Raw genomic sequence first — 12,701 nt, forward strand, 5'->3', positions numbered from 1 at the left:
ATTTTGAATTCAAGTGTGCGTGTGAAACATAGAAACACTTCTGCCAAACTGTCATTCACTATTCAGATTCTCTTATGATTTATGTATACAGTGGCATGTAAGACAAGCATGTTTCATGCAGACTCTAAACAAACTACTTTCAGTTTCTTTTTATAGCAACAAACACTGAGATTTCATGAATGAAAAATGATCCTTTCGTGTTGCATTTTAACACCATTCTCCACACCACCTCCATTCGCTTGGCATCAGCACATTTTAAACATTTGTGAAACATTTACGGTGCTCCTGATAAATTTAGTGAGAGGGACCAAATTGAAAACTTGAGAAAAAATGATATAAATAATATTGAATCCTGGCACAAAGCACAATACAAAGTCTTCGCTCCCTGTTTGACATGAATCTGGGATGTGCTCAAACGTTTAGATGAAGATGTTCAGAAGACACTGTGCCACACAACAAATGTTTCCCCCTATCAAACATCAGTTTTGTTTATATACAGAAATGCGTCTGTTTTGTGTTCCCTCTGAAAGCCCTGGGATGATTGACTGTGTTTACGTGACATTTCCTTTGTCACTACATTATCCCTCCATAAATCCGGAGCCAGGACAAAATTGTGGCATATGCACAAAAGCAGTGTCGACTTGAATAGCCCATCAAGTATGCTCTATGATTTTCTTTCCCAAAATAGAATGACTGAGTCACACACACAATGAAGTGATCGTGCCGTCTCTCTGCCTTTGCGGAGGGGCCAGCGAGCCACCAACAGTGACTCCCATTCTGTCAGTCTTTGTCTTATCTACAGGCCCACTGAGTGCACGTCGCCCTTTAAGCACCGGGCGCACAGACACAGGTCCGCCATTCCCCGCTTTCTGAGATTCAATATGCTGTTGAAGTACCCCGCTTTAAACCTTAAGAGCCTCATGCACGCCCACAGCAGACAGTCTGCGGTTGATGTTTCGATAACGACAGCGGAGAAGGTCACGATAAGTGGAGCGCAGGTCTCGGTTGAAGAAGGCGTAGATGAAGGGGTTCATTAGGGAGTTGGCGTAGCCTAACCAGAGCAGTGTGCGCTCCAGCCAGATGGGCACACAGCTACACTCCACTCCGCAAATAAAGGGCCTGGCAGTGGACAGGATAAAGAACGGCAGCCAGCACACGGCAAACACCCCCACGATCACCCCCAGTGTCGTCGCCGCTTTCTGCTCCCGCTTGAAGATGGAGATGTTTCTACGCTCACGGTTCAGCAGGCGGGACAAGGCCGCGCACTCCTCCGCCACACCGGGGGGCTTCAGGCCCTGCATTCGCAGCGCCTCATTAGTCACTGTTTCGAGGCGCTCGCGGCGTGAAAGGTCAGTGAAGCGGTGCTTGGCGCCACTCTTGCGGGCTGCCCTGAAGATCTTGTAGTACATGACCAGCATGACCAGCATAGGGATGTAGAAGGCTACAGCTGTTGAATAGATGGTGTAGCCAAAGTCTTGGCTAATGAGGCACACACCGGCTGTGTGAACGTTTTTGGCCCAGCCGCAGAAAGGTGGCAGGGTGATGGATGCTGACACCAGCCATACTCCCAGGATCATCTTCGCCATCAGCTGGCCGTTCTGCCGCGCTGGGTAGGTGAGAGGCCGTGTGATCCCCAGATATCTGAGAGGAAAGGAGACAAAAAAAGAATCAGTACCAACCTCAGGGCAGATTTTCAATAAAGGGATGCAAGCAGTTGAAGCTACCTTGATGTTTTCTCTAAAAAAACAAGGCATATTATCCACTTATCATATCTATAATGCATGCAGACGCTCTGCTGAAGCAAAGAAATCTGCTGCCTATCTTCATTGAGATGACACTGCAGTGTGGTATTATCAAATCCACGTCCACTCATTTCAAAGACAGACATCTCAATGAGAGGTCATAAGCTCCGTCATTGCCTGGAGGGCCATTAGCTGCTTTTCTTTGGCTTTGGAGGAGCTTAGCAGGTAGAGAGGGAGCTATCAATCAAACGGGCAGCTCGGCGGTTTCAAATAGCAGCTGGAGGTGTCGGGAAAATAAAGATAAAGTGAGGTGTGAAAAGCTTGAATTTGTACAAAACTGGGAAAATAGCCACTATTCTGGCAAAAAGATAAATCTGTGTGTACATGTCAGCGCGTGCTGGCTGCATGCCCATAGCCTTCATCAGCATCAAATGCGTCATTGATGAAAGCTGTATTCTTGACACTCCCGGCTGTTTTTCTAGTTTCCATCTCTTCTGTTAATCATGAGATAAAAAGCTTTAGAGATGCTATCAGCACCATGGACATCAAATTCAGCTCAGTCAGCCTGGACAAGATTCTTCACTTCTTCATGGCTTTTAGATGTTGACTTTATATGAGTCAAGTGTGATCTGACAGTATACACAATAATGCCTTAATTTTTATCATTTTTTATTTTTATATACCTGTAGTGCTATTTATCAATCTAGATGGCACTTGATATGTAATGCTGAGAGCACCTAAAAAGTATATTTGAAAACCTCAACAGCAATGTCTCTTTCCAGAAATCATGACCTAGTTACTTGAGATAATCCACAGACCTTGTTAAGAGCAGTTTCATGAAGGAGCTATTTTCTTTCTACTGAACTACACCCCCCAACTGTAAAGAGGATGCAATTAATGTTTACATCTCCCACCTTCACAAGCACGAGCATACATGAGTACATACTCTTTCCTTTTGCTTTTGTTATACAGTTGGCGGGTGTCACTTGGTAGAAAGAAAATAGTTCCTGCATGTGCTCACAAGGTCTGTGGATTACTTAAACTGAGTAACCAGCTTAAGATTTCTGGAAAGACACATTACTGTTGAGTTTTTCAAATATATCTTTTTTGAGGCTTTCAGCACCACAGGCCGAGTGCCATCTAGTTCCATTATATTCGAGAGCAGGCAGCCATCACACCAAAACAATCTAGATAGATGAATAACACCACAGGTAAGAGGGAAAATATGTCTTTTTGATTTGGCAGAGAACTGTCCCTTTGATGTCTCTGAGTCCACTTCAGTTCTTTTAAAAACTTTACTGGTACACAGTGGCTTTGGCAACAAAAAGTTACTTGCGAATACAAAATAGTACTAATCCAAATTTTTAGTTTGCCAAAAGCTAACTGGCTTCAGAAAATAGGGCGCTGTAGTCCAGCATCTCTGCTGCACACTGTAGCTTGTTAACAACTGACAACACATAGTGCAAGCGGTATTGATCTAGATCACAATCACTTGGAAAGGACAATAAGGCTACAACTGCACTGCAGCTGAAAGCACTGAATTATATTCCCAACGCACCATCAACCCCCCGACACACACACACACGCAGATCTGACACAGATCTGATGTTTTTTAATCAGCTAAAAAAAGACGCTCAGAGTCACGATTTTGTTTTTCCAGTCCCTATCTGGACCACATGTATAATTTGATGGGCACTTGAGGCATGTGACCTACATGCCAGTCACATCAGAATTCTTCAGTGCTACCATGACAACAAGTGAAACGTCCATCATTTATCAGAGACAGGTGTCATTATTTTGTCGCCCGTGGCAGCTGGAGTGGACGAGTGGTGGCACAGACGACCATGAGACAAAAGAAGAACAGGAGGAAAAAAAAGTCAAATACACATTCATCATTTCAGTCAATGTTTTTGTCGCATTGCTTTGAGTTACATTTGGCATGGGATATCAGTGACATCAAACTTAGAATAAATATCTTTCCTGGGAAATCATGTCAAACATCTTGACAGTGACTTTGTAGTTCCCAGTGAAACCATTACAAACACTATCACAGAGTCCCTCTTAAAGATCCCTTGGCTCAGGGAGCGGTGTCAAATATATGTGAGACAGATCCTGAGATGGGTACACTCCATGCTGTGGGAATTGTTAGGGATACATAATGGAAACCCAGTAATGCAACACTCCCTGAATGCATTATTCAATAATGAGGAAGGTGGTTGTGTTACTTATTTGTGGGGAGATTTCTGTGTTGTTGGGGTGGACGGCACAAACCCATGACTCATCTCCAACCCTTTAGAAGGCAGAGCTGTTTGCAGACGCACTCTCATTGGATACAAAATGCTCTCAGCATCCTTTGGAGACAAACAACTGCCAGGTTGGATCAGTCAGCACGCATTTTAACACTTCATTACACAGCTTCCTGCTCGTGTTTTAGCAAGATGAGCTGATGTGAACATCTGTGGGACCTCCAGTTGGTTTTGATATGAAGGGATTAAAGGGACAGGGCACCCCAAAATCAAAACTACACATTTTTCTTCATACCCGTAGGGCTTTTTATTAAATTGTTGGTGTTTTGGTGTGAGTTGCCAGGTGTCAGAGATATTGGATGTAGATATGTCTGCCTTCTCTCCAATATAATGGAACAAGATGACACTTAGCTTATGGTGTTAAAAGCACCAAAATATTGGCCTGCTCTCATCTATGCAGTGATTCAGTTGGCAAGTGTAGTTCATCCATGTATGCTTTATTCAAGGGCTGGATGGCCATCTTTGACCTTTCGTAGGCTCAGTCATTGGTATTTGTTAATTTATAAAGCCCTACTGGGTCCTTCATACATTTGTAATATGATTGAAAAGAGATCTGACTGTTATAGTCTGCGATCTCAAGATCTAGTTGTTTTGTCTGTTCCTTGTGCTGGGAGAGAAAGCTTTTTTGCGCTCTGCTCCCCATCACTTGGAGTAGCTAATTAGAAACAAGTTCTCTTAGAAACTAAGACAACTCATCTCATTGCCTGATTTTAAAGCTCTTATAAGTACGAGGGTGATTGAATCGGTTGGTACCCGTCATTTTGCGTAAGTGTTTTAATATTTCTACATTTTAATATATATCTTTTATCTTTCTTTTATTGTGGCTATTATTGTTTGTCTATAACTTTTATTATCCTGTTGTCTTGGCAATGTCTCCCTTGAAAAAGAGATTGTTGATCTCAACGGGACTTGCCTTGTTAAATATGGGTTAAATAATAAATAAATAAAAATTCAGTGGGAGGAAAACAGTTCCTATGTTACTACATAAAAGTGCTCTGGGAGGGTCTGTGGATTATCTTGATTAACCAGGTCATGATTTCTGGAAAGAGACGTGGCTGTTGATCTTTCAAATGTATGTGTACAGAGTGCCATTTAGTTCCACTATATTTGAGAAAAGGCAGACATCTGTACAGCTCATGATATCTTCCAAATGTGGTGACTTGTACAAAAAAACCTCAAAAAATCTAGACTGATTAATAGCACTATGTAAGAGGAAAAATGTGTATGTTTTAATTTGGTGTGAACTGTCCCTTTAAACTCTCCTGACCCATATGAGCAGGCTACACCATACATGACCGGTATATAATGTATGAGTATCACAAAATTAGGTGTACATATGCGCAACTAATAATGGCAGCCCTACAATGTACCGAATAAACATTAAAAAAAAACCAACTAGATATGCAAACATAACAAAATAATGGAAATGTAACATGCAACATTAAAACTGCAATAACATCATTTTTGGGCACTTGGGGCAACGCAAACAAGCTATAAATACAATTTTGACATATTTACATCTTTAAAGTTGATATGGTAGAAAATTGTTAGCAATCAGTTCCTTTTTTGCACCCAGCAAACACAGAGCAACATTATCATTCATTTTGAGTTCCTGAACACCTGATGGATGCAAGTCCAATATTCACTCTACTTTAAGGTCTGTTTTGCTCTTCACTAACTCCTGAGGGAAATATCTGGCCTTTCAGCTGTTAAATGCTCCATTATGTTCACAACCTAGTTGCTAACCCTGTCTTTCTGCTGTCTGGGGATGGGCAGGAAATATACAGTACATTTTTAGTGCTTTTCAGCCTCCTGCTTTTGTTAAAAACTATGCTAATGAGGACTGTGAGGGTGAATCAAAACACTTAAGTTGTGGACCATAAAATTAAAACAATGATCATTGAGATTCTTAAAGCTGAGCAATACACAGTACATTGAAGACCATTTGAGGATTACTTTTACATAGTTCAGCTTGTCCTCTCAAAGACTGTGAATTGAAATTGGGAGGTGGAGCCATACACCACCTGAACTTTGTGTGTGTTGCTCTAAGACTGGCATACAAAATGAAGAACACGTATTTATGTTCCTTTGCATACAGGACATCCGTGAGAATATAGACATGACTTCACTTAGGTGAGCTCACTCTTTGTGGACACTGATAACAAAATTGTGGTTGTTACACCCATGTTGTGCACCACTGAAACACCAGCAAGTCTCCACTGAATGATGGGATTCTGTGTTAATTACTTTTTTTATTCTATTGTACTACTTAACATGTTTACTTATCCATTTATTATATATCTGATTTTTTTTTCTTACACAGTTTAGACCCACAGTTTACACAGTTTTTTTGCATCAATAAAATAACTCATTAACTATAGCCATGTGGAACTGCAAAAGGTGGTAATTATCTGTGGTTTCATACCAACAACTGAAAACTCTCACATGGCATGCAGTCATTTGATCCATTGTTATTTTACAATGAACATTTTTTTTTAAATGCAACACTTTAGTTTTTGCTCCCATTTTCCCCAGGTTTAAGTTAAAGATCTAAGACATTTTTCCATTGCAAAATGGTGCACTGTTCTCTGTTTGACCTCACGCTCCATCCTGTATTTGCTGTTTTCTGATCATGGACAGTGCTGGCCATAAGCTATCATAAGTCTTCTCCAATGTTGTTTTTCTGAATTTGGCAGTACATCCATCCATTGGGCTCATAACTGCTCAGGTCAGTAACAAATACAAACTTCTGTCAGGTTAAGATCCTGCTATGAAGACGAGCATGCAGATAAGCTTCCCTAGGACAGTTACTGAGAATTTGTGGGAAAAAACTTGGTTGTGCAAACCCTTTACATTGTTTCAGCTTTAATGGTGGCTGGTCACTGACATTCTTGCATGATGTCAGATTTGAAGGTCCTGGGCTGGTGTGGTTACATGTGGTCTGTGGTTGTGTGGCTGGTTGGACGTACTGCCAAATAAATGCACATTGCAGGCCTCTTGTTTTGGTGAAAGGAACATTTATTTCAGGGGCTACAGCTCTAGTGGATGTTTCTCAGCATGTCAATGGCACAATCCCTCAAAACTTGGGACATTTGTGTTATTGTGTCGTGTGATCAAACAGCCTCTTATCTTAGAAGAGGAAAAGTGCTCACCACGATGAATTTTAACAAATTTGTGACCACAATTTGCATTAAAAAAAGTCTCAGATTTTTAACTTAAACCTGTGAAAAATGGGAGTAAAACCAAATGTGTTATATCTAAATTTTTGTTCAGTATACAAATATGTATAACTGCATCTTTGCAACTAAGTAGAGTCAAATGTAACAATAAATGACATTTTAGCATATTTTACAAACATATTGTAAACCAAATGGGATACTTCACACCTCAGAGGGAGTGCATATTCATGCAAAATACCAGTGGCAATGGATTACAATCCCCTCCCAGGAAACACCATGCACTAGACAGTAACAGTGACACACAGGGAGTTTAAAGTGTGTTTTTTGATATCTCAGGAGGATTTGGGACATATCCACAGCTACAGCAGCCCTCGAGGATTACCCTGCCACTGACAAAAGTGTGGCTGAGCTAATGGAGAATTCCATTACTTCCGCTAGGCTACCAGCTAGGGCACGCTAAAGTGAACTATTTCCTGTGCTAAAATGCTGTAAGCGGCCACGGTGTGCAACAGTCTTCAGTCATGTCCGGGAGCACTTCTCAAACCTTTTATGTCTGAGAGGGGATACACGGTGAAATATTTACCAAGCTGCAGTTGGTTTGGGTGGAGGGGTGGTAAATTTAGAACAGGAGCTCCTAAAAAAAAGTAACAGGTCTGGAGGGAAGTCTGTGGGATTTTTTTTTTTCCCACATAAACCCTCCGCAGGAGAATCCTCACTCATTCATCTCACTGAGACATTCAGAATTCCTATGTCATACACTCATGGTGGCCCATAATGAGCCTGTGACAAAGTGAAGAGTTGCCCATTTTCGGGAGAATGTCTTTTTTTGTTACAGTCTATCAGTAGTGGGCAGCGAGATGCAGACTTCACCCAGAATCAAAGCTTCCTGGCTGAAGAACTGTCTCTTCAAGAACTGAGAGGTGCAATTTGGCTGCTTTTTACCAAGCAGTCAGAGTATATTCATTGCCTTCATCCTTGGTTTGCTTTACATAAAGTGAAGCGAGTGTTGAAGCAGGGAAAAATCTGAAAACACCAAATCCATTGTTCCAGTGTAAACTCTTGTTGCTACATATCTTTTTCTTATAGATTTTTTGTGTAACACCGTTGTAATAATAGCTTTTACTAGCTGTGCTAGCCCTTAAACAATGAGATTTCTCTTTAGGTAAAAAAATAAATAACAACTAAAATGAAACAGTGTTTATTTCAACAAAAATATCATCACAGAGTATTTATTCTTAGCTGCCCTAGACTGAATTGTACTAAATCTGTCTAGTGAGAGTTCTGGGATTTCTCCGACATTAGACAACAAACCTTAGTCCTCAAGGAATGCTTCAGCTCTCCTATTCTATTTGGGGAACCTCCGTAAGACAGAAATTGAACTGCTTCTCTCACAAAGCACACTGCACAACATGAGCTTTAATTTCCTCCTCGACAAGGAAGCAAAGGCGTAATCCCATCTGTTTCATACTTTACACTGAATTCAGCCTTACTCTTTTTAGATCAAACAAACCCGCGGTGTTTAGTTCAGGTTCTGTTTTGTTCTCTGACTTCTGCTCCGGTGAAGGTTGAATGAGGGAGTAAAATAGCAGCAGTAGTCTTTTTTTCAAATCTCATTTACACTCTTACATAAGCCAAACTGAGTCATCCCTGGACAGACAAACTTCATCCTTCAGATTTGTCTGTTAACTCCAGCCACAGGACTGCCAGCTTAGGTCAGACTGGTGTCAAATAGTCTGTGAACAATTGTTGGCACTTATTTAGCCACAGAAGATGCCTTGGAAAGGCCACCTAAGACAAAAGAAATGTTTACCAAAATGTGCATAGGGCAAATTGAGTACACTTCATAAAGATGAGGGATGTATTCTATGTTCAGCAAATCTTTTTAATAAAAATGAGACTTTGAAGAGGTGACTGATTTTACATGTTGAGCTGCACTTGCCTGAGTATATGATATTAAGCATAAAAAGTCAGTTCACCCTAATCACAAAAGCATGTGTATTTTAGCTTATCTTCATGCACATACCCTTAGTAAAGGCTAGCTGTGGAGATAGCTGCTAATCACCTAATAACTCTTTAATTGCATTAATGCATAACTATGTCATTCTCTTCAGTTCAGAGCAATAGGGAGACATAAAGCTGTATGGGCTGCTGCATGCAAGGTAAGGGTTTCATTCACTCTGGTTTTGTAAAATGAAGTGCTCAACCTTTGTATTCCTAGCTAGGATAGCTGCGTGGGATAGGGGTAGCAATGTTAGTCAGTCAGTTGTTTCCAACACATTGATCCAGACTGAAATGTTTCAATAGCTATTAAATGGATTGCCAAGAAATTTCAGGAAACAGAGGAAATATTTGAATCACTGAAGTTTTCATCTGGTGTCCCTTGCAGATCAGAGTTTTACTTTGATTTATGACCCAATTTATGATAATCCCTTCAATCTCAGCTGTACTTTGTGTTGTAGTGCGGTGCAGGTTGACCCACAGCCTGCAGGTCGGGTGGTTCAGGTAAGCTTGTCGCAGGTTTTAGGTGCCATAAGGTGACAAAGCAGTGTTTTGAATAAGTTATTTATGACTTACAGAGAAATGGTGCAATTGTCCACCTTCTCTTTCATTTTCTCCATCTCCCTCTGAATCTCTTAAATACAAACAGTGAGCAGCTTTATCACCAGCACTGCTGTGCTAAGGTTTTCCATTATCTGGCGTTGACCAGGAGTCTGATGAAGTCTGATATATTTAACTCTCTCCGGTTATAATGTTTGGTAAAAAATATTTCCTTCTGAGAATATGTTGGCCTAACACTGTGTCCAAACTAGCAAGCGCCTCTTGACCATACTGAATATGTCAGATATGCACTTCTATACCGTCCTGTAAACAAACACTGTACCAATTAGCTGTGCAGTCGTGTAAACAAACCATGAACAATATCTATGCACTTGAGATAATACTAAGGACATGAACACTCAAAAGATTTGTAAGTACTTGCTGTGTGAAAACAGAAAACACAAGTTTTATGTCACATCTGACAGACAAAATAGCCAACAACAAGAAGGTTGTTATTAGCAATAATCGTTACCGGAAACTTTCAGCTTTGGTTTGGATGGCGGTTGCAGGTCATTGTTTGACACGTATGTTTCCAGGTCGGTTGGCACAAATTGGTTTTCATAATGGGCCTAGTTGGTGTGGGTTTTAAAAAAAACCTAACCTGCGCATCAGTATTATATTGAGTGCTCATTTCTGAATGTTAGCATATCAACACGCTAAATGAAGATGGAAAACACTGTAAACTTTATGCCAGCTTAACAGCAATTCAAATATCAGGGAATTATGAATGCTATAATGTCATTGGAGCTAACTTTCCTTTTAATTTTCTCTAAATCTGTGTCTGCAGTAAAATGTCTTGAAATTTCATATGGTCATAGGCAGGGTTATTCTGCAAAACACTGCACTGAAAATTTGAGCAAACATCTGACAGACAACATTTATGAGAGTCTAAAAATGGGGATATTTTCAGTGCGTTATAATATCATCTGAAATGCCTTTCAGTGCACAGTAATGTGCTGTACCCTACTTGAAATTATATGGTCAATTTGGTCAGGGACACTTTTCAGAAAACTTAGGTTATTATACCTTATGAACCTAATCGACTTTATAAGATAAGGACTTATTTGCCGACCGTTTTATTTATAGCATGTGAGAAATTGTTGCTGTCTTTCTGTGTCCTTTTTGGCTGGTCTCGGTACTGGTACTGTAATAGTGTCAATTGCTTGAATATCACGGTCAATGGTTAAGAGTTAGCAGCCTTGGTTTTCAGTTACCTATTTATGTAAGATTAGTTCTACAAGACTGGGAGTGAAAGGTCATTCTACTTCCCTTTCTCATCTTACTATAATATAAAGTGTTGCTAAAAGATTTTACATGTTTCTTCAGTTCTTACTTGACTTGCCAACACACAGCTTGAAATCAGTCAAATGTTCTTTGAACACAAAATGAGACAACTGACGATGTAATGCAAGATAAAATGTATATACTGTATTCTTCTACATGCAATACTGAATTGCAAGATACTAGTATGGAATCATCCGTGGTTGATTTACTGTATTGTCCTACAAGCAGTCCCTCCAGAATTTTGCATGCTGTGATTATAACAACATATGCAAATTTAGCCAGTCCCTATGAATTCTGCACAATCTTGCAGTTTTGTCTAGTAACAGCAAATTTACTGCTAATTTTACTTTTAAAATGAGTAAAATCTCCTTTTACTGTAGAGCTGCATGCAACGTATTGATTTGCTCAGCCTCCCTCTCTCTATCTCTGCAGCCCTGTGCCTGGAACAGAGTCTCACACAGGCCAATACGTTCTCACTTCAAACTGGTCACATGGTGCCACTCTGTCAGGACCCTCTGCTTCTACCTATGACATTACAGGTATTCTTCAGCTTTTTACACTCCGGAATGCTGTTACAGTGATGTCAATAATGCACATGGTGGGATGCCGCTGCCCATTACCTTTAAGTCACAGCATGCAAAGAGCAGCACAGTCCCTATGTTTACACAACAGCGTAGACTGTCACAATGGTTAGGATTAGGCAACAAAGTCACGGATGGTTAGGTTTAGGCATCACGGTCATACGCTAAAAGCACTGACAGAGTGGCGCTATTTGACATGTTCGGAGTAAGAAATGGTTGTACAGGCACACACACAGTGATAGGGCTTACTATTAGCATTACACGGCAAAAATGAGTAATGATGAGATCAAGTTGTGCTGATCCCTGACAGAAAGGAATTTCAGGTAGCAACAATCCCAAAAACAGCACATGAAATCCTGAAGGAACTGTATAAGCACAGCGGCTACCTTGAAAGTGATGTCTGACACAAAATGAACTGTAATCCTTAGCATAGCTCAAGATCTCAGGCCACCTGTGGTTTCCTGAATAATACTGGTGTTCAATCCCCCTACATATGGCAGCCCTGACTACCCTTTAAAGAATATAATACTTTGCTTAATACTAATTATGTTCCAGTCATAAGCTTCTCTTAACGGTTAGCTATTTGCATTTGAATCATTGCGTACACTTGAAAGGCACACCTAGAGACAATGCTTCCACTCCTATGACTTTCAGTCCCGACACCTTTATGATGTCTGTTTTACTTCCTCCTAATTGTTGTAAAGCAGTACAGTGGATATTTTATGGCCTCAGCAGCACAGCACACCAGCTGTCCCTATCGGGTGTTTACTGGCTCTCACAGCGATATAGATGATGGGCAGCTATTAGTGCCACGGTGATAAATGGATTCCCCTTCCAACAGTCAGCGTGTCCATCCCTGTCAGAGCTCGGTGTCCTTGGATAACAAAGCAAAGAGTCTACAGGCTCTGTGGAATAGAGTAGAGAATAGGGCTGTACAATAAAAGAGATATGGCAACTTAAAAGCTACACATAAACTTGGCAACACAATGTGAGGTAGTTCAGTTAAGCCAC

General features: G+C 40.6%; 1 protein-coding gene across 1 annotated transcript in view; it reads right to left on the reverse strand.

The window, feature by feature from the left end:
• Positions 1–849: 849 nt before the first annotated feature.
• The window catches only part of htr7c (5-hydroxytryptamine (serotonin) receptor 7c), a 32,752-nt gene continuing 20,900 nt past the window's right edge, over positions 850–12,701 (reverse strand). The window contains exon 2 of the mRNA XM_042488787.1: positions 850–1,641. Coding sequence (XP_042344721.1) covers positions 903–1,641 — 739 coding nt within the window. The 3' untranslated portion in view covers positions 850–902. The remainder of the gene's footprint in view (positions 1,642–12,701) is intronic.

This window comes from Plectropomus leopardus, chromosome 6, assembly GCF_008729295.1.
Source record: "Plectropomus leopardus isolate mb chromosome 6, YSFRI_Pleo_2.0, whole genome shotgun sequence".
In the NCBI taxonomy this organism is placed as follows: Eukaryota; Metazoa; Chordata; class Actinopteri; order Perciformes; family Serranidae; genus Plectropomus; species Plectropomus leopardus.